We start from the raw sequence: 27,524 nt of genomic DNA, 5'->3' as shown, positions 1-27,524 counted from the left end.
CTATCTATCTATCTATCTATCATCTATCTACCTATGTACCTACCGACTGGCCAACCTACCTACCGACCTACCTACCTACCTACCTACCTACCTACCTACCTACCTATCTACCTACCTATCTACCTACCTATCCATAGCTTCAGTCATCAGAAATCAATGCTTTATTTGTGCTTCAGCAAAGTTAAAGTGTACCAGTTGGAATAAAAATGGATCATTCAAGTCCTCTGACAGAGATGATCTCTACTGACCAAAGAATGAAATAAAGATGTTATGTTCTTTAGACTTCTACCATTCAACTTTCCTTTCCTCCAATCAACTTTTATTAATTAAAAGTTCTCTGGCCTAGAGATTTTTCTCTCCTCAATGAGGCTCTCGCAAATTCTTATTTTTAGGCACACTTTCACAAAATAAAAGCTTTCAAACTGAAATGACCTTAGAGATCATACAGCCCAGTAATTTTTGACTTGTATCAATCTCAAAGGGCTACTGCCCAAACCTACAGTCATAAAGAACACGTATTTGAATTGTATCCAAAAATTAATATTGTTTTTCAGTGAGAAAAGCCAGAAATTCTCTGGGCTATATAACCATATTGGCCAAATAATCAGTACAGGAAAGCCAAACATGTAAGTGTAGCTTTCATAAAATAACTTGCTTAGACTCTTGACCAGTTTCTCCTCTCTGGCTTCCAGAACCTCATTCTCCTGGTTCTTCCACTACTTTGACCCCTCTCTTTTAGTCTCATTCACTGGTTTCTCATGCTCACCCCTTTCCCTACATTCTGGTGTTTCCCAGAATTACATGCATGCTCTCAGCTTCAGTGACTCCCATATTCGTACTGGAGCTATTCAAATCCTATCTTGCCTCGTGGTCAGCGCTCTGGGGTTCAGGTCCCCATGTAAGTGAGAATAGAAAAGGAAAGTATCCCTAATATCTATAGAGGGGAAGTTATAGGCCCTAGCAACTGATGGAAAAGAAGTTGAGAAAGTAAAAATGAAAAAATAATCAAGACCTCAAGTCTGAGCATCTGATAAATACAGGTCTGGTCAGATATTAGTTCAGTTTTGAAGACTGTTATTCTGTGGTACCAAGGACATTCAATTGAAGATGTCCAATAGGTGTTCAGACTGTGGCTTACTTTACCTCTACTTTAATAAGAGCCTCCTAACTGGTCTTTCTACTCCAATCAGATCTTCCTATTGTCACCGGATTTTATCTTTGGAAATGAAAATATCATATTGCTCCTGTTAATAACCCTCAATGACCGTCCACTGCATAAAGGGTTAAGTCCAAGATGCATAACATGTCATATTAATCACTTTGTGATCTTGCCACAATATACATATGACAGATAACATTTTTGAAATGGCAACTGACAATTTCCCAGATGTTTTCTTTACCTCACACCTTTCTCCTTATTCCAGTGGATAGGGCATTTGGCAGTTGCTGGCTGGAGGGAGGGCTGCTGCCACATAAAAGAAAATGTGCCTAAGTTTCCTCTCTGATCTTGTGTTCCCGAAGTCTTTGCCCTTGGAGGCTGAAGAGAAAACTTAGCATAACAAAATATTTTGTTTAAATCTCATGAGACTAATTTTCACCCTTTTATTTTTTTACATGAGTAAATCCCTTTATTTGTTATCTCTCCATCATTTTTTATTCCCATCCTCCACTATCCTCTCCCTCGGTAACCATCAGCTTATTCTCTATATTGTTTTATTCATTTGTTTTGTTTTGTTTTTTCAGATTCCACACATAAATGAAATCATATGGTATTTGTCTTTTTCTGTCTAAGTTATTTTACCTAGCATAATACCCTCTAGGTCCATCTGTGTTGTTGCAAATGGCAAGAATATATACCACATTGTCTTTATCCATTCATCTATTGATAGACATCTAGGTGGCTTCTATATCTTGGCTAATACTAGTAATGCTACAATGAACATAGGGGTACATATATCTTTTTGAATTAGTGATTTTTTTCCTCCAGATAAACAAGCAGAAGAGAAATCTCATACTGTTTTCCAATAGTGGCTGCACTAATTTACAATCCCACAAACAGTGTATAAGGGTTCCCTTTTCTCCACATCCTTACCAGCACTTGTTATTTTTTGATTTATTGATGCTAGCTATTCTGACAGGTGTGAGGTAATATCTCATTGTGGTTGTAATTTGCATTTCCCTGTTGATTAATGACGTTGGGCATCTTTTCCTATGTTTCTTGGCCATCTGTATATCCTCTTTGAAGAAATGTTTATTCAGATCCTCTGCCCATTTCTTAATTGGATTTTTTTTTTGGTGTTTAGTTATGTGAGTTCCTTATATATTTTGGATATTAACCCTTTATCAGATGTATCATTTGTAAATATCTCTTCCATTCAGTACATTGCCTTTTCACTTTGTGTATGGTTTCTTTTGCTATACAAAACCTTTTAGTTTGATATAGTCCCATTTATTTTTTCTTTTGCTTCCCTTGCCCAAGAAGACAAATCCAAAAATATATCGTTAAAAGTAATGTCTAAGGGTTTACTGCCTGACGTTTTCTCCTAGGAATTTTATGGTTTCAGGTCTTACATTAAGTCTTCAATTCATTTTGAGTTTATTTTTATATAGAGTGTAAGAAAGTGGTCCAATTTCATTTTTTTGCATGTATCATATATCTGTTTTTATGCAAGTACCATACTGTTTTGATCATTCTAGCTTTATAATATAGTTTGATCTCAGGCAGCATGATCACTTTGTTCTTTCTCAAAATTTCTTTGACTATTCCAGCTCCTTTGCAGTTCCATATAAATTTTAGGATTAGCTGTTCTCATTCTGAGAAGAACAAAATTGGTATTTTAATAAGGATTGCATTGAATCTATATATTTCTTTAGGTAGTAAAGACATGTTAACAATATTAATCCTTCCAAACCATGGGCATTTATTTCTATCTCCTTTGTTCAATGTCTTATAATTTTCAGAATATAGGTCTTTCACCTCTGTGTAAACACCACGCTTTTAGACTAAAAATATTTTCCACATACTGAGAAGAGATACAATAGAAAACTAATGACAGCTTTATTCCTCCAAGCCTTTATCCATTCTGCTCTCTCTACCTGTATTGCCTTTACCACAATTTTTTTTCCCTTCCATGAATGGGCTCAAATATGACCTTCTCTCAAATGGCTTACCCCTAGCAGAAGGATTAATCTTGTCATAGAATTCCATAGTAAATGACACATAATTCATTAACTAAGTCAATACTATAATAGAAATATGATGACCTATCTCCTCTTCCCACTCTCATTTACATGAGCTCCTAAAGAACTGGGCTATGCCCTGCTTATCTTTATGTCTTCAGTGTACAGCCTGTTCTATCTGCTGTAACCTAGCCTGTCTCAAAGATTTACAAGTGATTTCACAGTGCCGCCATAGGTGCAGACATTACATCGAAATATTCTAACCATTTTCTACTTTGTATATAAGTGCCTCACATATTTTAAGGTTCGAAAAAGACACAACAGACCTCAATCTTACTACCTGGTAAGGAAAGTCTTTTCTAAGCCCAAGAAAGACTTCAAAGAAACGTACAACTAAAAAGTGCCCATCAATATTACAAAAGACTCCATACCACATAAGGATTACAGTACATTTTTATCTGACCTAAATACTTCACTATGTTTAGTAGTTTTAACTACTGAAGACTTAAGGACAGTATAAATAAAAATATGTGACACGGATTCATTTATGATTTCCTAACTGGTTAAACAAGATTATATTATAAAGGTAGTTTTCAAACCATCTTCCACAGAGCCTTCTTGCTAGGAACTGTTTTGGCTGGTGGGATACAGCCTAATATTTTTAATCTCATTAGATTTCTGTGCAATCAGGAAATCCTTTGATTTTTAGGCCCCAAACCTCATGTGACAGGGTACCACTGCTGAAATAGCTAAGAGTTTTTTTCCTAGGAACTTCCTTTTTTTTTTCCCTTTTTTTCCCTTTCTGCCCATTTGAGAAGCTATAATAAATTAACCAATAAATTAACAAGATAATTTTAGAACAATAATTCTAAGTAAGTAAAGAAAGCAGCGATGCTATAGTGACTTTGGGATGGGTTTGTGGACAAAAGGTCTTTCTAGGGGAGAAGTAAATGATAAGAAGCCTTTACAGAGGGATGGGGCAGGTTCTGTGTGGCCCCAAGACAGGAAGGGAGTGTTCATGGAACAGAAAGAAGGCCAGTGTGGGTGGGCTATACTGGGTAGGTATTAAACAATGAGACTGATAAGACAGGATCTGTCCCAGATCATGTGGGACACATAGACCAATGTAAGGAATTTGTATGTATTCCATACTATGGAAAACCATTGGGAGATATGCTTGTAAAAGCTCACTGGAAAGGTATGTAGAGAATTGGATACAAGTAGGCAAGAGTAGAAACAGAGAGGAGTTAAGACGTTACAGTTGTGCAGGCAAGACATTAGGATGGCTCTGGACACAGGCTGTAGCCAGCACTATACGTGGTGGGCTATATGAGTGACCTCGGCACTTCTGCCAGATGATAGAAGAGCATGAAATCTGCGCAATCTGCAGATGTCCTGGCTCTGGGCTCCCCTCCATCACTTTCAACCAAAGAAGTTTCCCTTTTAACTTTCACCTGATGAGCTTCCATGATAGAAGTTATTTACACAGGTTCTCTGATTACAGAAGAGTTTATAAACTGTTGACTTAAATGAGCCACAAGGTCCTTTCTAGCTCAAGAACACTATGATTCAATTTTTCCAGTCCTCTTGTGCAGGAATTTGGACCTTTTGCCTAGATGATCAATCTTTCTGGCATTTGCCCGGGCTACTGCCTGCCACTCAGTATGGTTGGGCTTATAGAAGGTGACAGAGGTGACTTTAGGAGCCACAATCTCCTCCTGCATGCTGCTTTCACACCTCTGGCCTGAAGAACTATGCTTTGTGTCTGACCTGCCTGGCATACCCATAAGCAAATATACAGATGGTATCTTAAGGAGAGAAAATAAAAAGTGAAAATGCTATTTGCTGTAATTTTAGGCAGAGTTTGAAACCACTAGTAGAGTGGAAAAAATACCAGACTAAAGAAGGATTCCTGGCCCCGGAACTCAGTTCCCTAACCCTAGCAAGCAATTCCATTGTGGCCACATTGCTTCAAGTTCCTGGACATCTGTTTCTATATCTATAAAATTATGGGTTTGGGCCAGGTAATTTCTAGGCTCTTTTCACCTACAAAATTCTATAATTCAGGCTTTTGTTTATTCATTCCACTTTTAAGCACCTAGAGTGGGTCAGTTTCTATCTGCATCTTTATTTTTTTGCTGTTTTTATAACATATTACATATATTACGTTGTGACTAATCTACGTTTTGGCTGAAAGGTATTCCCTCAATAGAAACTGCCCCCTCCCCAAATCTGACTGCATTCCACTAATTCTAGAAAAAATAGCCATATTTTAAGTTTTAACTCAAACTTAAAATGTAAACTGTCACACTAAACAATATATTTGAAGTATATTGCCATTATTTGGTACTAAATTTTCCAGAAATCTCTAAGAATTTTTCCAATGAAATGGTTAGCAGCAGAAGAAAGCCTTGAGCAAGTAAAAAAAAAATTCATTATGGAAATTTTTATGAAGTACATGTTTAGAATTTAAATATTAGCTAACATTATAATTATAGTTTGGAGCATACTCATAATGCTGGCCTTGAGGACACAGATGACAATGTTTTCTTTGGTCAAACACCAAAGACCTGAAATAAGATTTATACATGATTTATGCACTCATAGTTTAATCAGAAAAAGATAGATATGATTTTGAGAACTGGCATTTTACAAATAGTTCCTTATATGAGTTTTATAGCAGTGAGAATAGAAATAATAAATATAATGATAAATATAAAAATAAGTTATTTCCACTTTTTATCTGAATTTGAGTGTCTCATTTCCTCCCTTCCTCAGCCCACAATCTGGTAGGAGACCAAACAGAAACAACCATAATATAGAAATGGAGAAAAAGAAAGGCCATCAGTGTGGATGTACCATAAACTCAATCATTAGAGATAATAAACAATCAACAACTTATATAAGGAGTATCCACTCCTTAAGGCTAACCACTATGAGACTTGGCAAATCTCCCCTATGTCCTTTAACTTCTGGATTAGCATGTTATCCTCAGTGTAGATGACAATAGTATCAACCTCATGTGCTTGAAAAGTGTAAAAGAGTTAATATACATTAAGCCCAGCACATATTAAGTGCTCAGTAGATGTTAACTTTAGTAATTGTTAATATTTGAGTCTTTCCTCAAGGCTTAGGATTCTCATTCCTTCTACTTTTCTCCATATCCTGTCTCAGGAGATTTAATATCCCTTCAACTCAAATACTGCCAAATCTCTAGTCCTGTATTTTATAGCAAGATTCAGTCTCATTTCTTCAATTGCCTGTATGTCATTTACACTTGTTCCCAACCTGTCACCTTCAACACAAAATGCCTAAAATAACAACCACCTTTATGTTGGATCATTTCCTGATAGTGGACAATCTCATGAGGAATATGAGAATTCACAGAATACTATAGAAATTCAGCAGTGGTTCAGCTCTGTTCACACAAGGGTGTGGCAAGACCAGAGGGTTCCCTAGGCCCAAGTCATCAGAGATATTAAGGCAAAGGCAAATGCTAACAACAAGAAAGAGACCATTGGAAGTCAGGTGTCAAGAAGTCAGCTCTACCTCAAAAAGAGCAGGACAAAAGTCGGTATCTCATGATTAAAGCATCAATAGAAGAGAAAACTTATAAGGGGTCTAGTGCAGCAGCAGAGAAGGATCTGCTCACTCAAAAGTTTTAAAGCTGTCTATTTAAATTGTATGTTTAGCTGACAACTCTGAGATGTCCAAGAGCCTTAGCAAATCTAAGTCTCCTTAAAGAAGGAATACTTCTGTTCCAACAAGGAGGCTCTGGTACCCAATCTACCCCTATGGAGAAGTTATGAGGTTCTACCTGGGGAAGGGCAAGAAGAAAGGTCTGAGAGTGTCTGGGGACCCAGAAGTTCAGCAGGCTAGTTATCCCTCCAGAGGCATGAGAGAGTCCATTTGCCCTCACCTCTAGGACCACCATCAAAACCTTTGATGCTATACCCTCCATCAAGGCAGGCTTCAGAGTATAGCATTAAATGTTTTGATGGTGGTCCTAAAGAGGGCAAAACATAAAGGCAGATCATTCAGTCTGAATCTGCAGACAAGCAGGTTAGTGACAGTACTAAAAATAACAGTAGAGATAGCATGCTGTCTTTGAAAAGATGTGGAAGGATATACAACAGGGAATGGCAATAAGGAGTGGGGATAAAGGAAGGATTATTAACTTTATTTTTTATTTACTATTTATTTTAAAATGGTTTCACTTGTTACATAGAACATTTTTATTTTGTGCACCAGAGAGGTATTTTGATGACTAAACTTGGTTATCACTTCCCGTTGGAAGCCTCCCATGACTCCTAAATATGGAATTAGGTGCCCTTGCTCTCTTTTCCCAAGCATGTTGTGTATCTCTGTAGCACTAATCATATACGATGGCCTTTGTTGGTTCACTTGTCCATTTCTCTCACTATACTAGGTTTTTTGGGGTTCAGGAATGAATACTTAGGACATGTTCCATGGCTGGCACATAGAATATTTTAATAACAAATTGACTAATGGATTGATTGAAGATAATAACCCCCACTCAATACCCTGCCTCAGAGATTGGCAACCTTTTTCTGTAAAGGGTCAGATAGTACATATTTTAGGCTTTGTGGACCATATGGTCTCTGTAACAACTTCACTACTGCACCAAAGTGGTGTAAAGGCAGCCATAGATAATATGCAAACAAATGGGATGGCTGTATTCAATTACAACTTTATTTACAGGTAATGAAATTTCAATTTCATACAGTTTTTCTGTCACAAAATATTGTTCTTCTTTTGATTTTTTCCTCAATGATTTAAAAATGGGAAAACCATGCTTAGCTCACAAGTGGTGTGAAGAGGCAATAGGCCAGATTTGGTCCATGGGCCATAGTTTGAGGACCCTGCCTTCCTTGAAAGGCATGGCTAATGGTCCAGTTACCAAGGAAATGCTGCTGAAAGGAATGGGTATTCACATCTGTAACAAATACTGAGTAACTCTAGGTATGACTTGAGCTTTCAACAACCATGAAAACAGAGGTAGTATCACAGAGTTCTATAAAGACAAAATGATATAAGGGACCATATCATTATTATAAGTTATGCAGGTCCATTTGTGAAAAACATGGAAGCATGAGTTTCCTGTTGTTGTTAATAATGATAATAATAATAATAAAACAACAACAATATTCATTGAGCCCTTTTTTATGACTAGGCCCTATTCTGTGAGCCTTGAACATTAAATCCATTTAGTTCTCACAACCACTCTATGAAGTAGATTCTATAGTTATTCAACATTTTATAAAAGAGGAAATTAAGGTATAAAGAAATTCCCCAACCCTCCAAAATAAAAAGTGGAAAAGGTTGGGTTTAAGAGCCAGGTAGTCCAATTCCAGAGCTACTCTCTGATCCCTAAATGTAGTATCTCTTATGATGTTGACAGTGGCAAATTTCCAAATATTTCTCTAAATTTTCCCAAGCTTGGAAGTGTGCTGTTTGGGAAGGATTGGCAAGGAATGCAATGTGAACTATGACGACTGGAAACCATGTGATCCAGACATCTACAAAGATGAAGTCCAAATTACCAGCTCACGAGGTTGCTGATGTGGACATTATTTGGCTGGGAGACTCTGATCAGTATTCAGACAATGGGTGTAGTAGGGAGCGAGTGTCCACAATTGGACCATCATCTGAGAACTTATGCATGCTATTAGGTAACTAAGTTAGATTACTGTCTATGTCACACATCTATATATGGTCCAGGTAAAGCCAAGAGATAGTAATGGTTATTACTTCTACTTAAATAGGTCAATTGTTTTCTTACAAGCATAAAAGCCAATTAATATCTGGGTGATGGAGATATAATATATGCAAGTGTTAATGTACTTTTTTCTCTTTTTTTTTGTTTAAGAAGATCAATGGACATAGCACAAGTTGAGTTTACTGTGGCCCATCAAAGTTCAGCTCTGTTAGCTTCAGTTAGCCATTTCATGGTCTGCTCTTCCCAGACTGGGCTAACCTTTAACAGTTGTTTTAAGAACCCAATATTTCTTTATTAATATAGATGATTTCAGCAGCTACTATCCCTTATGTAGTAAATGATTAGTATATACATCCCACGGTTAGATCAATGTGTATATCTGGACTTCATAAAAAAGTGAGTAGGATCAGAACTACCAGACAACACTGAAATTTTTTATTCTTCCACTGTAAAGTGTAAGAGAACTGACTCCAAAGAATATTGCCAAATATGGCATGCATAGGAACCAATGATTTCAGAGAACACCAAGAACTTCCTTTTGGTGAATGGTAGAAAAGAAAAGTGCCAATTCAAAGGTAGTACAACACTTTGGCAGGTACCTTTGAATGCCATGAAAAGATGTAATAAATGCATTAAGAATTTTTTATAGCTCAAACAGACTACAAAATTTTCCAGCCTAACTCATTACCTGCATTCACAGAATTGGAGGAGTCCTGCCTTGGGGTAAACAATGTGTTCTTCAGGATCACAAAGAAGTAGTTTTCAAGACCCATGGATGGGTATCAAAGGATCCTTAAATATCCCAAATTGGTATAAATATTTATGTGTATGTTTCTGGGGGAAAGGATTCATAGCATTCATCAGAGACCTAAAGGTCCAAAAGCATCACTGAAGCATCATTGTAAAAGCTACACGGTATCACTGTATTCTCAAGGGTATTCTCAGAGAGGTGTTTTCAACATTTCTACTTGAGCACAAACTAGGTTGTAAGTCTTTGGGTAGCTCAGTTTAAATCAATCTATGCTTGACCAAAGTTGACTTGGAAGCTCAGAGATATCAACTAGTCCCTTCTCAATCAAGTGTGAGAGTGTTAGAGAGCGTGTATGAAATACCCAAAGTAGCTCAGCAGTCCATTCACTTTCCCACTGCCTAGAGGATTGCTTCAGATCTCCCTTCTTTATCAGCTAAATGTCTTATTTCCTACTTTACTGAGAAAAGTAAAGTAACCAAAAGAAAAATTTCACAAATTCTTACCTACCGACTTTTGGACACTGGCACTCAAATACGCTCTCTTCCCTCCTGTTATTGCAGGTGAACTACTACCTAAAGCACTACTACCTAAAGCAAATATTTCTTCTTGAACATTAGATCTCATTCTTTGTCATTGTATATCACTCAAGCAAATCTCTTCCCTCTCTCTCCCAAAGCATCACTTTCTTCTCTCTTTTGGATCATTCCATTAGTGGACAAACAAGCTATTATTTCTCTCAGCATGTGTGTATGCGCGCGCGCGCACGCACGCACGCACACACACACACACACACACACACACACACGCACAAACTTCTTTTGGCCAAATGTCTCCATTTTAGCATCTGTTTCCAAAGAGCTCAATCTGAGACAATGTCCAAAATTAAATTTCTATATTTACTGCCCAAACCTACTCTCCCTTCCACCTTCCTCTTCTCAGTTGATGGTAACTGCATCCAGTTTATCCAATTTCTCAGGCTAAAAACTTTAGAATCGTCCAGGACTCTTGTCTCTTATGCCAATATCAAAAAATGCCAAAGAATCTCACATCTGATTTCTAATTATTCAAGGACCAGATTAGGTTCCTACATCTCTTCCTAGAACTTCCTGGGATATTTCTGATTTTATAGAGTTGTCTCTTTTTCTACATATCTCTGCCAGCACTTCCACTATGCATTCTAATGCTTGTGAATACCATCTTCTCAAACTCATTACAAATGATCTATAGCTCAGACCCCTCCACCTCCCACCACACTAAACATACTAGAGCTTATTTAATAATGTTTGTAAGGGTCCTACAAACATCACTCTAAGTGATTTTTCTTCAAGCTTCCAATAAAATCAGTAACACAAACAATACTTACTTTGATTAGTAATGTTTGCAGAAGTTGTGTTTCCTGACTGTCCTGCATTTGCAAAGCTATCTGTCATGTCTCCAAAAACCAGCATCATAAGGGGAAGTCCAGCTCCATGAATGATGGCGGCCATAGTTCCCAGCAACATATACAACTTATCAAGCCAATTCGAATAGCGAAACTGAAAAAAGGGAAAATGTAGAGAATAGGAACAATCAGCACAGTTTCATGGGTGGGTTGCTTTATTTTCCAAATACATCTCAAATCCAACATTTCTCAGACTACTACTGCTACCACCCTGGTCCAGGCTAAACTATTGCAACAGCCTAATTAGAAATGGGCATTTGGTTGTTCTATTGAGTTCTAACCTATTTCTTCATATTGGATTCAGTATGTGTTCTTTTCTTACACATGAAGTTTGATGAGAGGGATAGGTCTTTCCTTTGGGAAACTGTAAAAGTCTTTAATGATACAGTAATAAAAACATAGTATTTGTTCTCTGATTTCCAAGAATAGAAGCCACTTTTCATCTCAAGATTTTTTAGTCAAGAAAAATCTTGATTGCCAAAAGTCTCTCTGAGGAAACATGTTTTCTTTCTTTAAGAAAGTGGCCTGGGTCACGGATCTGCTGCAAAATAGCATTAGCAGAACTGTTACATGATTTTAATGTAATCGGGCCTCAAGGATGAGACAGAAGAGAAAAAAAACAAGTTAAGATACATGCCCAACAAAGAACAGGCAGATTTTATGAGAAGACAAAATATGGCCATAACGACTGACAAATGCAGACCTGCACAATTTCTTTAATTGCAAGCCAGTCACAAAAAGAAAAGAAAGACTTCTCTGGATCTAAAAAATGGTGAAAAGAGGAATAGGCATGGGGCTCTATAACAGGCCCACTGAGAAACAATTAATACTTTGCCTCTGTAATTCAAGGAACTAGTTCAGGACGAAAAGAAAACCAAATGAAAGAAAACAAAAACAGAAATAGAATGAAGCCAACTGTGGGGTTTGTGGATAAATCCCAAGGCAGGTGTTTGTTGTGTGGATATAATCAGCAGATTTGTAGGGAGGAAACTGGGTAAAAAATCATAGGCCTGGTCAGGGTACATAAATAGAAACAAAGATCAATATCAAGTAACATAAAAGACACAGCGGCAGAAAGTAAAAGTTTAGCTTATGTATACTGCATAAAGAGATAGAAACCAATCCTAAAGTTAACTAACAAGGAATTTACAGGAGTAAGAAATGGGAATAAACATTGAATTGGCAAATGAAGAAATAAAGAGCAGAATAGTTCTTGGTGGTAGTGAATGGCAGTCCATAAAATGGGAAAGAAAAAGTGAAGCTGAGTTACAGAATTAGTGAAAATTGAAGTCTGGTGTAAAAATATCTAATATATACTTAGATATTCACATTGAAATTTTTTCTAGCTCTTAAAAATGTAATCGAGTGAGGTTAAGTTTGGGTTAATGACATATTACATAATTTAAAAACATCCCCTTTACAAATTAAAACCTTTGAGGGGATTGTTTTTGTTTTTTGTTTTTTGGGTTTTTTTCCATAATTCATTGAAACAGGCTAAATTTTACCATTGGTTACTCTGTCTTGACTAGCATTCATCTACCTCCAAAAAAAAGGGGGGAAAAAAACCCACAAACAAGGAGAAAGAGATGGGCAGAAACCATTTATCTTCTCTTAGAGACTTTATTAAAGTGGACAAAATATTAAATTCCTCAGTAGAAGAATGAAGATAGTTGAAATGCAAGGATTTCTCTCAACACCACCCCCACAAGACATTCTACTCCCAAAAGTAAGCATTGGCCATAATAAAAAAAAAAAGCAGACCACGAATATAAACATTTACTAAATGCCTACTCAATGACTGATTCAGAGTGTTTAAGGAGAAGGAGGAAGGCAAAGCTAAAAAGTATGTGCAATATATATTCTGCATGCCTTGACAGCATAGTGTACAAAGTAGAGCAGACACAAAATTGAGCAGACAGTTATTCCCTCCTTTGTCGAAAAGCATCACAGAGGAGGTGATGCCTCCTCCCAGCTTTGAAGTTCAGCAAGTGTTCAGAAGCAAGAAGGAAGGCATTCCAACCAGAAAGAGCAGTCAGCAGAGCAGGTACAATTACAATAAGCTTCGAGAAGATTGTGGTCTTCCAAACTGGAGGTGTGAGGTGTAGAAGCAGCAAGAAAAAGCTGATTGAGCAAGAAGCGCCTTCGTTAAGCTAGGGCAAACCAGAAGAAGTAAGAGTTTAGGGGGAAAGAGAGCAGAGAAATCCTTGTGTTGTTTGAAGTAAATTGAGGCAGTTACATGTGAAACATGAAATCTATAATTTCAGGGGAAATACTACCCAGGAAATATGGTGGAGAGAACTCAGTTTGAGGCATAGTTTTGTGACACTAGCATATGTAGTAGAAGTCTTGGGAGTGGGTAAGATCATCCAGGAAGAGATAGAAAGTGAGAGGGCTTAAGAATAATTTGGAGATTAAGTAATGGAGATAGCATGCTGACTGTCCTTTTGATGATCTTGGGGCAAAAGGAAGGAGAGAGAGGATGGTTATTAGAGGGGGATGCAATGTCCAGGGATAACTATTTAATAAAGACTTACATATGTTTACAGGCAAATCACCTAAAGAGATGATAGGTTAAAATATAGGAAGGAAACTGAGATGGAGCAAAGTCCTAGAGAATAAAGGAAACAATGTTTCAAGAACCTGAGGTGAGAGATTATCAGTGGATTCTACAACTACTGGGTGAAACAAGATATCCTATGATACTTCAAGATCCCTCATAGCTGCAAGTGGGTAGAGATTCTTCTACAATGGAGGGATCCAACCAATCTGTCATCACCCTAACGAAGTGATCAAAATTAGTATCATAAAGAAGTAGAACACCCTGACATCTGATGTTTCCAGATGTGATGAGACATGAAGTAAACAGCAACTCCTATACAATTTTCCCAACCAAAATATTTAACATGAATGTATTAAAATCTTTAGAACTTTCAGCATATAAAAAATGCAAGGCATGGAAGAATGAGTTAAATGATGCCATAAGGAAGCAATAACACGGTCCAGAAGGTGAAGCATTCTACATGACAACTGGTACAGTCTTTTGACATGTCAATGACATTTTAAAAGAGGAGAAAACTGTTCTAGACTCAAAAGACACAATATCCAAATGTCATCATTGACTGGATCCTGTTTTGAACAAATCAATTGTAAGGCATTTTTGGATATAACTGGAAATTTCTGCATATAAGCATTACATAATATTAAGGAGTTACTGTTCCTTCTGTTAAATATGATGGTTGTATTATGTTTCATAATAAAATGTTTTATAGGACATTTTTTTGAGAGATGTAAACTGAGGTAGTTACATATAAAACATCATGAAATCTATCATTTCAGGTGAAACAGTTGGCAAAATGTTAACAATTATTACATATAATGGGTATATGAGCACAAATTTTACTATTCTATCTTTCTATATGTTTGAAATTTTTCATAATAAAACTTGGTAAATGGTGGGAGGATGCTTCTCAAATAGGCAAAGGTATATCTCTTCATCTCAAGCTAGAAGGAACAAGCTAAGAATGAGCACAGATACAAACAAGTTTCCAAGAATTTCAGAAATTTGGGACAAAGTTGAGAGAGTTCAGAATCTCATATTTGTGACTCGAGGCAAAATTGGTTTCTAGAGAGAAAGTGCTGAGAAGATTTGAGGAAAGTGACAACATAATGCTGAGTAGGACAAAAGCTCAGTGAAATGTCCTAGGTCTATCACTTACTAAGAAGGGGATTTTGGGGGAAAAAACTCTTAATAATCTTGAGCTCCAATTTCTACGTTTATAAAATGAGGACAATATTCATATACACAGCAAGCTTCACATAGTTGTTATGAGGATAAAAAAATGAGACAATAAAAGAAACTTATTAGGCATACAATATAATAATATACAATATAAGCCGGTCCTGTTATTAGTTTTAGAAATATAAAAATTAATAAGACTTTTCAGGAGCTTGCAATGAAGGAGCAGGTAGACAAAAAATAGCTATAACATATCAGGTGAAATGTAAGACAGAGGTATAAAATGATTATAATCAGAGCCCTTTAAGTACAAGGAAATGGAAAATGTTTGGTTAGATGCTGATAAGAGGAAGAAGAGGTGGTGAACCATAACCATATGGAAGGAAAGTTAATCAGTGCTCAAAGACAAGGGTTGGTCTTCCCAGGGCAAAGAAGTAGAAAGTGCTGGCAGGAGAGTGGTTTAGTAATATATAGCAGACTAAACAGAGAATATGACTTTACCACAGTGCCTGAGTTGGAGGAGGAAGCTGGTGAATTCATTCATTCATTCATTCATTCATTTAATATTCAAAAGATATTTATTAAGCACCTAATAGGGGTTAAGTTTACTAAGTACTGCAAACAACAGAGGATAAGATTCCTGTCCTCATAAAGCTTGCACTCCAGTGCAAATAGTAAAAAGAGGGAATAGATGTATTTTAAACATTCATTCAATATCTAAGTACCTATTAAAGTTTCAGACACTGTTCTAGGCACTTGGAGTATTCAGTGAAGAAACATACAAAGCCCCTACCCTCATGGAGCTTAGATCACAGTGATAGGTGGGGCCAGCTGGCTTAGACTGGCTGATCAGGGACATCTCTCTGAGAAGGCAGAATCTGAGGTGAGACCTCAGTGACAGGAAGGATACAGTTTGTCATGTGATAATCCAGAGACAGAGCATTTCAGGCAGGAAGAGCAAATGCAAATGTCTTGGGTTGAATATAGTTTGGTGTGTCTCAAGGACCAAACAAAATTACCACTGCAGCAAGAGCAGAGTAGAGGATAAGAGTCTAGAGTGAAGTCAGAGATGAGACAGAGGTCAGATGATAGAGGGCCATTTATAGTTACAGGAGGAAGTGTAAAGGAAAGGCATATTAGAGTGTTTTAAGGGAGGAACTTAGGCGATTTAATGTGGCTACTATAGGTCAAATAGTTTTTAGAAGAGCAGAAATGAAAGAAAGAGACTAGGAGTAAAGAGAGTGGTTACAAGAGCAAAGTCTTAACTATGTGTGGTAGGCAGAATAATGCCCCTCTCCCACCAAACATGTCTATATCCTAATCCCGAAACCTGTAAATATGTTTCCTTGCACAGTAAAAGAGACTTTGCAGATGTTAAGGATCTTAAAATGGGTAGATTATCCTGGATTATCCAAGTGGGCCCAATGTAATCACAAGGGTTCTTATAAGAGGGAACCAAAAGGATCAAAGTCAGTAGCAGGAGAAATGATGACTGAAGTAAGGGGTTGGAGTGATGCAAGGTAGGGGCCATGAGTTTAGGAATACAAGCAGCATCTAGAAGCTGAAAAAGTGAAGAGAATCAGCTTCTCTCTTAGAACCTCCAGAAGAAATCCAGCCTTAGTGGCATCTTGATTTTAGCCCAGTAAGACTTCTGATCCCAGAACTCTAAGGTAATAAATTTATGTAGTTTTAAGTCACTAAGTTAGTGATATTTCATTATGAAGCAATAGTAAATAAATGCGTAATGTCAAAAAAAAAAAAAAAGGATAATAAAGAGGAATGGCCAAGCTAGAAGGAATCAGAAATTAAGGGTGACATTCATTTGAGTTTACAGCTTCATAGATGGGTGTCCGTACAGGTGATAAGCCCAAGGTCCTTGTCCACAACTATAACTTACTAGAGAGTAGGAATGAAGGTTGTTGGAACTAAAGAGGTCAAATCTTAAGCCCAGGAATAATTAATAAGGTTACCAAAATAGAATAATGAGAGCACAGGTGAACAAAACAGAAGCAATCAAATGCCAGTGTTCTCCATGGAAGAGGAAAATTAACTAGAAATCAGAAGGACACTACTGAAAATGGATAGAAGATACTATTATTGTGCAGAACGAAACTCAAATGAGAAAGGAGTTTTGCATGAAAACAGTAGGAAATAGCTGCATGAAATTAAAGAAATGCCAACACCATCACTGATTCCTGGGATAAAAGGTTATGGAATTCTTACTTCACAGGCAAAGGTGACACAAGAAAAAACTGAAGAGTTGAAAGGAAAATCAGTAGACTGTGGCATCACAGATAAAGGGAAGAAAGAATATAGAGGACAGTATCAAGTGCTACTTACAGGCCAGAAAGAATCAAAACATACCCACTGAATTTGGTGAGTGGTGGAGACAGAAGCCAAATTATAATATTTTAAGAAGCGATTGCAAGGTGAAACTGAGACAGAGCAAAGGCAACTCTTGTATCGGAAGCAAGCTAGAGAGGGATGACTTTAAGGAGGGCGTTAGTGAAATTAAACACACCTGATGTGTAAATGCCACTGGGAAAGACCCCATCGAGATGGAGAGATGAAGATACAGTGAGGTGTTTTAAGAACCATATGATTCTTCTATTGTATAGGAGAGAAGAAAGAGGGAACTGATCTAGCTATAGATATGTTTGTACATTGGGAGAGATGAGCTGAGGTACTTCTGACAGGTGGCTTCCATTTTGTTTGTGAAATAAAAGAAGAGGTTATCCACCAAGAGTGAGAGGAGGTGTTGGGGGTGGAGAAAGAGGTGGGAAATTTGAAAAAAGTAGAGGTTTGACATTGTCAATGAGAAGAAAACAGAAGGATTTCTGTGCTGGGTATACCCTGTTGTGAGATGTTTCTCCTGCACCAATCAGATTTCAGGTGCAGATGGCTGATTTTTCTTGGGCTGTGTATGGCAAATGACAGGTGAAAGGAAGTTTATAGTTTGGGCAAGAGAATAACTTAAGAGAGAGTCATCACTTAAAGCTGGATAAGAAAGAGAATGAAGACAGGAAAGGGCTGATGAGAAATTAATGGGTCAGTGGGCTCAAGATCAAGAGAGAACAGTGAGCAGATTGAAAAGAGAGCAGATGGCTGGCTAATTCAAGCTAGCTGCTTCAACTGGTCACGCTGGAGATAGAACAGTTTAAAATAACAACAAAATCCAGGCTGGGATGATGGGGAGGAAAAGATTATTGTAGCTGTGAAGATCAAGGAGTGGTTACCCTTAATAGCATAAAAGTCACCCAAAGGCACCAGGGATGAAAAGGGGAAACACTGAGCCAGGTGGCAAAGCCTTCAATGACTGAGGAATGACCAGGTGGTCAGAATATAACAGCATTATCAGAGTTCTTCAATTCTGGGCAGATAAAAGCTTATCCAGTCATAAACTATAATAAATGATTAAAGTTGTTAAAAGCTTTGGCTCTAGACTAAACAGATCTGGGTAAAACCCCGGGCTTGCTCCTTTACTAGCTATCTGACTCTGTGACTTTGAGTATACTGCTTAACGTTTCTGAGTCTGCTTCATCATTTGGAGTATAAGGATAACACAAGTGCCTAATTCACTTTTGTGTCATTGTAAAGACTCCACTGGGAGGGGGCTGGGAGCTTGTGCCTGGTTTCTCCTGCATGGTTCTCCGTGTGCCTTTTCCCATGGCTGATTCTGCTTTGTATCCTTCTGCTGTAAAAATCTTAACCGTGAGTGTGATTATGTGCTGAGTCCTGTGGATTTTTCTAGCGAATCATCAAACCTGGGGTTCTCGGAAACCCCTAATTCATGAGTTCTTGTCTTAGCTGGATACTGTTATTCATAAGTAATGCCAATAACATCAGCATTTTATTGGTTAACTGTTTGAATGTGTCCTTGTGGTTATGTTTTATACACAGTTAAGTTCACAGTTTTCTATGTCAACTCTTAAGGAAATGACACAGGAAAACCCACATTAATAGTACAGCATTTTGTCAAAAGGCTTAGAATATATTCTTTCAATGCTATCCTGAGCACTGTGACTTGGAACATAAACTTCCCAGGTCTGAAACCTGGCCCTGCTGTGTATCCTTGGGCAAATATCTATTTTTAGATGCTAATAATATAGTATCTATCTCAAAGGGAGTTGTAACAAAAAACGAGTTCATATATAAAGTGCTGAGAACAATATATGACATTTGGTACTATATGTGTGTTATCACTATCTCACATTCAAACTCTAGATTTTTATTCTTTTGTGGCTTAACCTGTATTGATAGTATTACCTCTGTGTATTAGGTCTGTTAAATTTTCCAAAATATAAGACTTGTTTTAAAACTTAAACTACAAATAATAAAAACAAAGCTATAAAAGACAGAAATATTTGGTTTTGAAATGACAGAACTGAAACTAAATCTTAGGAATAAACCCTTCTTAAACATAAAAGCTTCTTTCAATACAAAAACACAATGAAACCTAAAACAAACAAAAACTGTCACTTGATCACTCAAGTAATCTTCCTGAGAATGACCCAAACATATAGTCTCATCTCCCCAAAATTTCAAACAGAGTGGAGATAGAATAAAAGGTGGAACCATAGCCAGAGCAATTGTGGCTCAGGACGATGAAGATCATATGAGATGACCACAGAGTCCTCAGTGTAAAAGTCAGATGACTGTTTTTTCCTGCCTATAACTATTTCTACATTCAATTTACTAATATCCATTTTATAAGACAGCCTATCCCTCCTCCGTACATTTCAAAAAATGTCTGTTGTGTTATGACTGAATTATGAAGAGTACTCTGCAAGACTTGATTGGTCCAGTAGTCTTCCAGGTTTTAATCCCACAGTTCACCTAAGTCTGCCCTCTTAGAAAAAAGGATTCAGGTAGAGAGAGACCATCAACTAGTCACATCTATAAAATCCTTATCTTATTCCAAGTTGATTAAAGAAAAGCTTCTAAGCAACCGCCGTGCAACCAGAAAATGAGATAAAGAATTACAGTGAAGTTTTCAAATTCTAGATTTTCAGTTATTCAGCACAGAGAAATGATAACATGTACTAGTCAGAGTAATAAATGTGCCGTTTTCAACTGATATTATATGGATAACTAGAACTGTGACCTCAAACCTGCCAGGATTTCAGAGCCATTGATGACAGGGAAACTTGTGTCCTATTTGAACCACACTCCCTGTGGCTGTTCTCTATCCCTATGGCAGAGAGATCTGTTATCTGTACCAAGATAACTGGGAGAAGTGCTTGTATAGATAACAAATCACTGATGACATAACTAATTACGGGAATACTGAAATCTAAGACAAGAAGGGTAGCTATTGAGGCTCAATTCTCATGGCAAGTTATAATAAGCATTCCTCTGAAAAAAAACTTAATTAAACCAATTCGGTTTCCTCTCCATTTACATACTCGCCAAGAAAATATTATATGAGGTGCAATATCTCTTCTCTAGGTAAGGAGGAGTCAAATTTCCAAAGCATTTTGAATAGTGAATAAATTCAAAACTCACCATTGCAAGTGCACTGACAGTTGGTTTCTTTTCTTTCTTCTCATCTTTTTTACTGAAAAACATAGCAATAGAATTACACAAAATTTTTAAAATTACATAGGTTTTCAAGTTAACAAATTAACATAGAGCTTATAACATGTCCACAATATATTATTCAGTAAAATACACACACACACACACACACACACACACACACACACACACACACACAACAGGTTAATAGTATGATCTCATTTATGAAGTTTAAACATGTTTACATTTATTTAGAAATCTATATATGTTTATCACCAGATGTTGAGATTTCTATCAAAATATTTTCTTCCCATGCCTTTAGTATTTCCTAATTTTCTATGATAAATACACACACAACTCACAACTTTTGTAATTTGAAAAAATACTAAAAAGAGACAGCTTCCTATTTTTACGCTAATTACAAAATCATTCATGTTCTCCCAACCTAATCCCCTTAATTATCATAAGAGTAATTTTAGAAATAGCTATTCTATCTACTACCCAGAAATAGCTATTCTCTCTACTATCATTATTTTTACTGTTGGAAAGTAATGGCAATCAAATGCTAGGCACAAACTAAGAAGAAAAGTAATTAAATCACTATGGACAAATCTAATTCTGAAAGATGTCTGGAGCCCTTATAGCAATAGACGCAACCTTCAAAAGCTATGGTTAGAGAAGATGGTCTGTAAAGTGCAAAAAAGCTGTCCTCAGGCATAAGAAAGTCAATTATTACTTTGAACCCAGATTCAAATGAATCCTTTATAACTTGTTTCCACTCAATGTAACTGCTACCCAGGACATGACAGTAAACCAACCATGACCAGCCTCTGCATTTATATTTTCAAATGTACAAAAGAAAAGCTGTTTCAGAGAAGAACCACATTATTTTTACATAGGTTTTCAAATTCTAAATGTAAATTCATCGTTGTCTTTGTTTCTTAATGCTAAGTGAGGTCAGAGTTGAAGAGACTTCTAAAAAAAAAATCCAGAGTTTACCCCATATTTGGCCTTGGAGTGATATTAGATGGACATAAAAAAAAACACACAAAATACACAAACATAACTCTACAAATGTGGTCTCACCCTGTTCCCAGTAAAGGCACGGTTTCAGTGACCCTGGAACCAGGATGAGAGGAGAAAAATAGCCGTACAAAATTGAGTTTTACCTCTAAGCTTTTATTTATTTTTTCATTCTCTAAAACTGCTGTTACTTTGGAGAATTTATACTATTCCTGAGGCTAAGTAAACACTTCCCATACATGATCTCATTTAATCTTAATCTCTGTAAAGCAGGCACATTTTTGTCCTTCTTTTAGAGATGAAAAAACTGCAGATGAGTTAACTAGGTTGCCCAAGGTCACATAAATAGAACAAAGCCAAGATTTAAACAGAAAAGTCCATCCCCTCAACATCAGACACTCAGTGCAACCTCAGACTTCTGTGTGAGTGCACTACATGGACATAGGCACTTCCACACTAACTCTCACCCTTACTAGATCACTCATTTACCCCATCAGCTCAAAACACAATATACACAGTGCAATATATAGATGTATTATTGATTTGTATACTTGAAACCTACATAATTTTATTAACCAATGTCACCCCAGTAAATTTTTTAAAAAATAAGATATTCCAAATGGTACAATTATCTAAGTATTATACCAACAAAGCCATATGCTTCTTTATAATTTCAAATTAGAATATATAGTTTTAAAAAAACCAAGCTCATAGAAAAAGAGATCAGATTTGTGGTTAATGGAGGGGGCAGGGCGGGTAGGGTCAGTGAGGAGAGAAGGAAGTGGTCCAAAGGTACAAACTTCCAGTTATAAGGTCAAGTACCAGGGATGTGATGCACAACACGGTGACTGTAGTTAACACTGCTCTTTGGTGCATAGGAAAATTGTTAAGAGAGTAGATCCCAAGAGTTCTCATCACAAAGAAAATACTTTTGGTTTTTTTTGGTTTTGCTTTTTATCATTTCTGTATGAGATGATGGATGGATGTTAACGAAACTTATTGTAGGAATCATTTCACAATATATGTAAGTAAAACCATTATCCTGTATACCTTAAACTTATACAGTGCTGTATGTCAATTATATCTCAGTAAAACTGGAAAAAATATACATAGTTTTATTAAGAACTACTTAACTTGAAAAAATTATTGAAAAAAGTTTGGAAACAGTCTGTAGGCCATAAAATGAATATTAAAATGAAGGCATGTACAGGCTTGAACATACCTTCTTTATCATTTCCCTCCACATATCTTTAACATTTCCTACTTCAAGTGTTTGTGTCATAAGTACATAGATCTTCAAGGTACCAAGTTGTTTTTTTTTGTTGTTTTTTTTTTTAAAGTTTAAAACAAAAAGGGAAATATCTCCCTTCACTCTATGGAGTCTTTTTTTTTCTTGGCCTATGTGAAAACTTTGTATTATGAAAAATTTCAAATAAACAGAAAAGTTAAAAGAATAGTAATAATTACTATTCATATAACATTCACCTAGATTCAACAATTAACATTTTGACAATATTTTCTTTATCTGTATAAGGAAGTATATGTTATTGTTAATACTTTGCTGAATCACTTGAAAGTAAATTGTAAATATTATGGCACATGTTTTCTACCAGTATCACATCTAAAAAAATTAATAGCAATTTTGATATCATATAATATCCAATCCATAAATTTCCCAAGAATGTTTTCATGGGTTTTTCCTTTTCTGATGTCTGATGAAATCAAGGGTCACACATTGCATTCGGTGTTTTGTCTTTTTAGTTTCTTTTTTAAATCTATAAGTTCTTCTGCCCTTCCACTCCCACCCCCATTGACTTTTTGTAGGCACAATGCCCCACATCTCAAATTTGCGTTTCAAACTGAGTTCAAATTGAGTTGTGCAGTTAAATATAAAATACACAGCAGATATGAGGACTTCATAGTATCTTTCATCCATATCTGTGGTTTCACTTTCTGCAGTTTCAGTTACTCATAGTCTAAAACTGTGGTCTAAAAGTATTAAATGGAAAATTCCAGAAATAAACAATTTATAAGTTTAAAACTGTGTATTGTTTTGAGTAGAGTGGTACTATTTTATGTCTACCAGCTGGAGACATGAATCATCCCTTTGTCCAGCATCCCCATGCTGTATACACTACCTGTTAGTCGCTTAGTATCCATCTTGGTTATCAGCTTGGCTGTCTCTGTATTGCAGTACTTATGTTCAAGTAACCTTTATTTTACTTAATAATGGCCCCAAAGCCATTCACATAACTTTTATTACAGTATATTGTTATAACTGTTCTATTTTATTATTTGTTGTTGTTGTTATCGTACCTAATTTATAAATGAACTTAATCATAGGTATAGATGTATAGGAAAAAATACAGTAGTACAGTTGAGCCTTAAAGTACTGGGGGAGGGGTGTGTTACAGGCACCGAATGCCCACACAATCAAAAATCTGCATATAACTTTAGTTGGCCCTCTGCATACTTGAATTCCCAACTGCCAGTTGACTCTTAAACAACGCAGGTTTGAACTGCACAGGTCAATTGAAAAAAATAGTATTAGTGGACCTGCATAGTTCAAACCTGTACTGTTCAAGGGTCATCTGTTATGTATAGGATTAGGTACTACCCTTGGTTTCAGGCATCCATCAGAGGTCTTGGAACATATCCCCTGTGGATAAGGTGGGGGAGGGGGACACGCTATTGTATGAAAAAGAAAATGTAAACTATCTGACTAATAATTCTGATTACGGGTAGAAATGACAATATTTTGGATATACTGGGTTCCTTAAACTATATTTTCAAAATGAATTTCACCTGTTTCTTTTTACTTTTTTAATGTTGCTACTAGAAAATTAATAATTACAAATGTGGTTCACAGTATATTTCTATTGAACAGAATCAGTCTAGACGCTTTACTGGGTTCAGACTCAATGTTTTTGCTAACATACTTCCTAGGTGGTGTCTTGTCACTAACACAGTATATTCTACCATAAGCAATACCAGGTATGATCACTTGGTTAAGGTGATAACTCAAAATTTCCCCACTGGAAAAGCACACTTTTCTTTTTCCAATTAGTAGGAATTTTGGATAATTCTCAGATACAATTTTTCTCTGAGTGATTGAGGATCCATTTACAATTTTTGCCTGAATCGATGATAACAATCAAGGTTACAAAACAATAGCTGGCAATTTTCTGTAAAGAATGTTCCTTTATTCTCTCTACCTCTCCCACCTTTTTAGTTTTCCTCCTCCTCTCAGGATTTTATTAAGGACTGATGGATTGTGTTCAGTATTTCACAATCAAGTACAGTGTTGTTCACACTGTCCCAGATTTGACCAGTGGAAGCCAGCTGCTGTGTCCTTTTGACTTTATTAAATTCCACATTCTTGCTTTGGGGTACCACAAGATACTCCATCCTCAATCTGTATTTTCTCTGCCCAGACCTGGTTAGAATTAGCCATTTTTTCTATGGCATTCAAATTCCTTTTAGTGAGGAATGGTATTTAGAAACCAAGATCTGGCACTCCGTGTGTTCATTGCTACTGTCCCTTTCGGTGGACAGAAAGTGAACTATTAAAAATTGAGTCCATATTTGAAGTTTAAATTCAAATTTAACCATTATTTTTAAAAACTTATTGTCCACATTTGTATTTCTTTGCTCTTACACTGAAAAGTTCAGTTTCTAATAATAACATATTTACCAACTTGTTCTATTTTACAATCTACTACTAACAATGAACCTACTGTGTGAGGTTTTAAATTTCCTGTACAGACACTGCACTGTGATCAAAATTTACTTAAAATAATTATTTTTCCTGTGGGTTACATTACGAATTCTATATACAATCTGGATAGTTTCACACCATGCTAGTAACTTCTTCGGTACTGCTGTATTCTACTTTCAGATATTCTTCTACAAGGGTCAGATATTCATTGCCTTTTTAAAAACATTAACACCTAAATGTAGTTTTGGCCTTCTGTCCCATCTGCCATGCTACAAACATCTAAAGTTTATCTTACTGTTTTACCCGAAGCAAGAGACTAGCCCACGGAGCAGAGCGCAAAGGTTCAGGCACGAAGACGATCAACAGGGCCGATCTACCTGGCTTGTAAACAAGGTTATAAAACACAGAAAAAGAATGTGTGCATTGGCCTGAAACCAGAATGATGAGGAAAAAGCTCGCCAAGCCGGAGGGAGAATGCAAACGCTGTGCTCAACTCAACCAGCAAACTTCTGCAGGGCAACCGCTAGCGTTTAAGATTAAAATCATCCTCATCATCCTCATCATCATTTGTTTATTTATTTCAGAGCTGGAGGATAGAAATGAATTGCCCAGATCTCTCAGATCATGTAAAGTATGAAAGAAACAAATTGGCTACCTTTTTTTGCCCATCTTCAAGTTCTTCCCTGCTCTCCCATTCTGGCCCCCTTCATGATCCATCGCGACCTGAGGAGAAACCACAGTCGATGAGCCAAACGCAGGATCCGCGGGAGACGGAGGTGAGACAGCTTTACTCGCGCGCGGAGCGGGGCGAGAGGCAGGGCCGTGCGCTAGCCGGGATGGTCGCCCCAGAGGGTGCCCGCGCGCGAGCCCTCCAGCCTCTCCTCTCGCCAGCAGAGCTAGAGGACGTTGGCGCGTCCTGGACTTTATCCGCTGACACTGAGGCTCTCGCTTACGGTTCCCCACGCCCAGACAATGCTTTCTCCGTCCACCCGCCCGCTGGCTCAGATACTCGCTTCTGGTACCGCGCTAACTCTACGCGCTCGGGACAGCATAATCTAGAACGCGTGGCTAGCGCCGAAAACTATGGGTCAGGGGTGCTCCAGGAGCTCTCCGAGTGACTCTAGGTCTCATCCCACTTGGTCTGCATGGACTTCCCAATTAGAATATCCCTCTCCATCCTCATCCGAAGCCCTTCTTCCACAGGGACCGAGCTCAGGAAATTGGAGAGCCCGACCCTTCCTGCGAACTGTCGCCATCCGGTCCCCAACTTCGCGCACCCCTACCTCGGGCTTTCCTTGGATTGTCCACCAAGACGTGGATTTTGATGGAACGCCCCGGAGGATGTGAGCGTCAGCCCTGGTTTCCTCGAGCTAGGAGGAGCCAACGCTGGAGTTTGCCCCGGCTTCCTGCAGCGAAGTGAGCCCTGCGGCTCTTCTGCCCAGCCAATCAACCAGACCACTTGCCCGCCCCTCCCGACAAGTTACGAAACAGAGTGAATTTCTAGGAGGAATATCCTCCGCAAAAAGGCAAATCGAAAAAGGCCTGTCGGCTGAATCACCTAGGGCGCTTACATTTATAGAGTCACGCCCCTACTTGTCCATATGGCTCCCGGGGTCTCAAGTCAATAAGGGAAACTTTCTTTGGCATCGCATCTAATACAGTTAATAAAACAATCGCCGACCTCGCCCGTTCTGTAGTTAAAACGAATTAAACTTCCCTTTCTAGCAGCTCCTTTAAAAAGGCCAGGTGAAATTTTTCTGTAAAAGTCTTCAGGATATTTGACAGTTCCTGAGGTTATGTGTTCGTTTTTTATTAAAGATAAATTAAAAAATGAATAGGAAGATGTTTTAATATGCAAATTGAAACGGATATTTCAGGGTAGAAATAGTATTTAAAAGTATGTAATATGTTCAAATTTTAGCCAGCATATCAATGCCCTTGTTTTTCCCAAGGCGCTTTAAAACTCTTATATTTTCATTTCGATTATTAAAGTATCATGTTCTTTAGCATATTACTTTAGTTCTAATTTAATTCCATATTTACTGCTACCATGTTACTGTTTTTTCCCATCTACTGTCTTCTTCAAGTTGATGAAAAGTAAGTGTAATCTTCACAATTCAAATTCATAAAACTCACATCAGACTTTTTCATACTTCTTATAAACCTAGGGGAAATAAATGTTTTTGTGACCTTTAGTCTGTGTTCTCTGACTTATATGTGTTGCCACTCAGCTCACTGAGAAGTTTAAAAAAAACCTCTTTTTTATATTTTACTGTATAGCTTGGTTTTCCACGCTTTAAGTCGTACTTCAAAGCCATATTTTCTTTCTATCCTTTACTACAAATTTTCCCTGCCTCGGTTTTTTGTTTTTTTTTTTTTTAGCTGTATATCAGGTTTCTTTCTTTACAAACTATTAAT

The 27,524-nt window shown here is 37.1% G+C and overlaps 1 protein-coding gene across 2 annotated transcripts in view; it reads right to left on the bottom strand.

The window, feature by feature from the left end:
• Positions 1–26,549, bottom strand: part of ABCB1 (ATP binding cassette subfamily B member 1) — a 90,645-nt gene extending 64,096 nt beyond the window's left edge. The window contains exons 1-4 of one of the 2 annotated variants that reach the window (XM_011364135.2): positions 26,390–26,549; positions 25,762–25,829; positions 20,354–20,405; positions 11,035–11,206 (exon numbers count right to left, since the gene is read on the bottom strand). In XM_011364135.2, coding sequence (XP_011362437.1) covers positions 11,035–11,206; positions 20,354–20,405; positions 25,762–25,823 — 286 coding nt within the window. In that variant the 5' untranslated portion in view covers positions 25,824–25,829; positions 26,390–26,549. Of the gene's footprint in view, positions 1–11,034; positions 11,207–20,353; positions 20,406–25,761; positions 25,832–26,389 lie in introns of those variants that run through there. The other variant, XM_023533424.1, reaches the window with a different exon arrangement.
• Between the last annotated feature and the right edge of the window lie 975 nt (positions 26,550–27,524).

This window comes from Pteropus vampyrus, unplaced genomic scaffold (assembly GCF_000151845.1).
Source record: "Pteropus vampyrus isolate Shadow unplaced genomic scaffold, Pvam_2.0 Scaffold4, whole genome shotgun sequence".
Classification (NCBI taxonomy): domain Eukaryota; kingdom Metazoa; phylum Chordata; class Mammalia; order Chiroptera; family Pteropodidae; genus Pteropus; species Pteropus vampyrus.
This window is presented reverse-complemented; position numbering and strand designations above follow the sequence as displayed.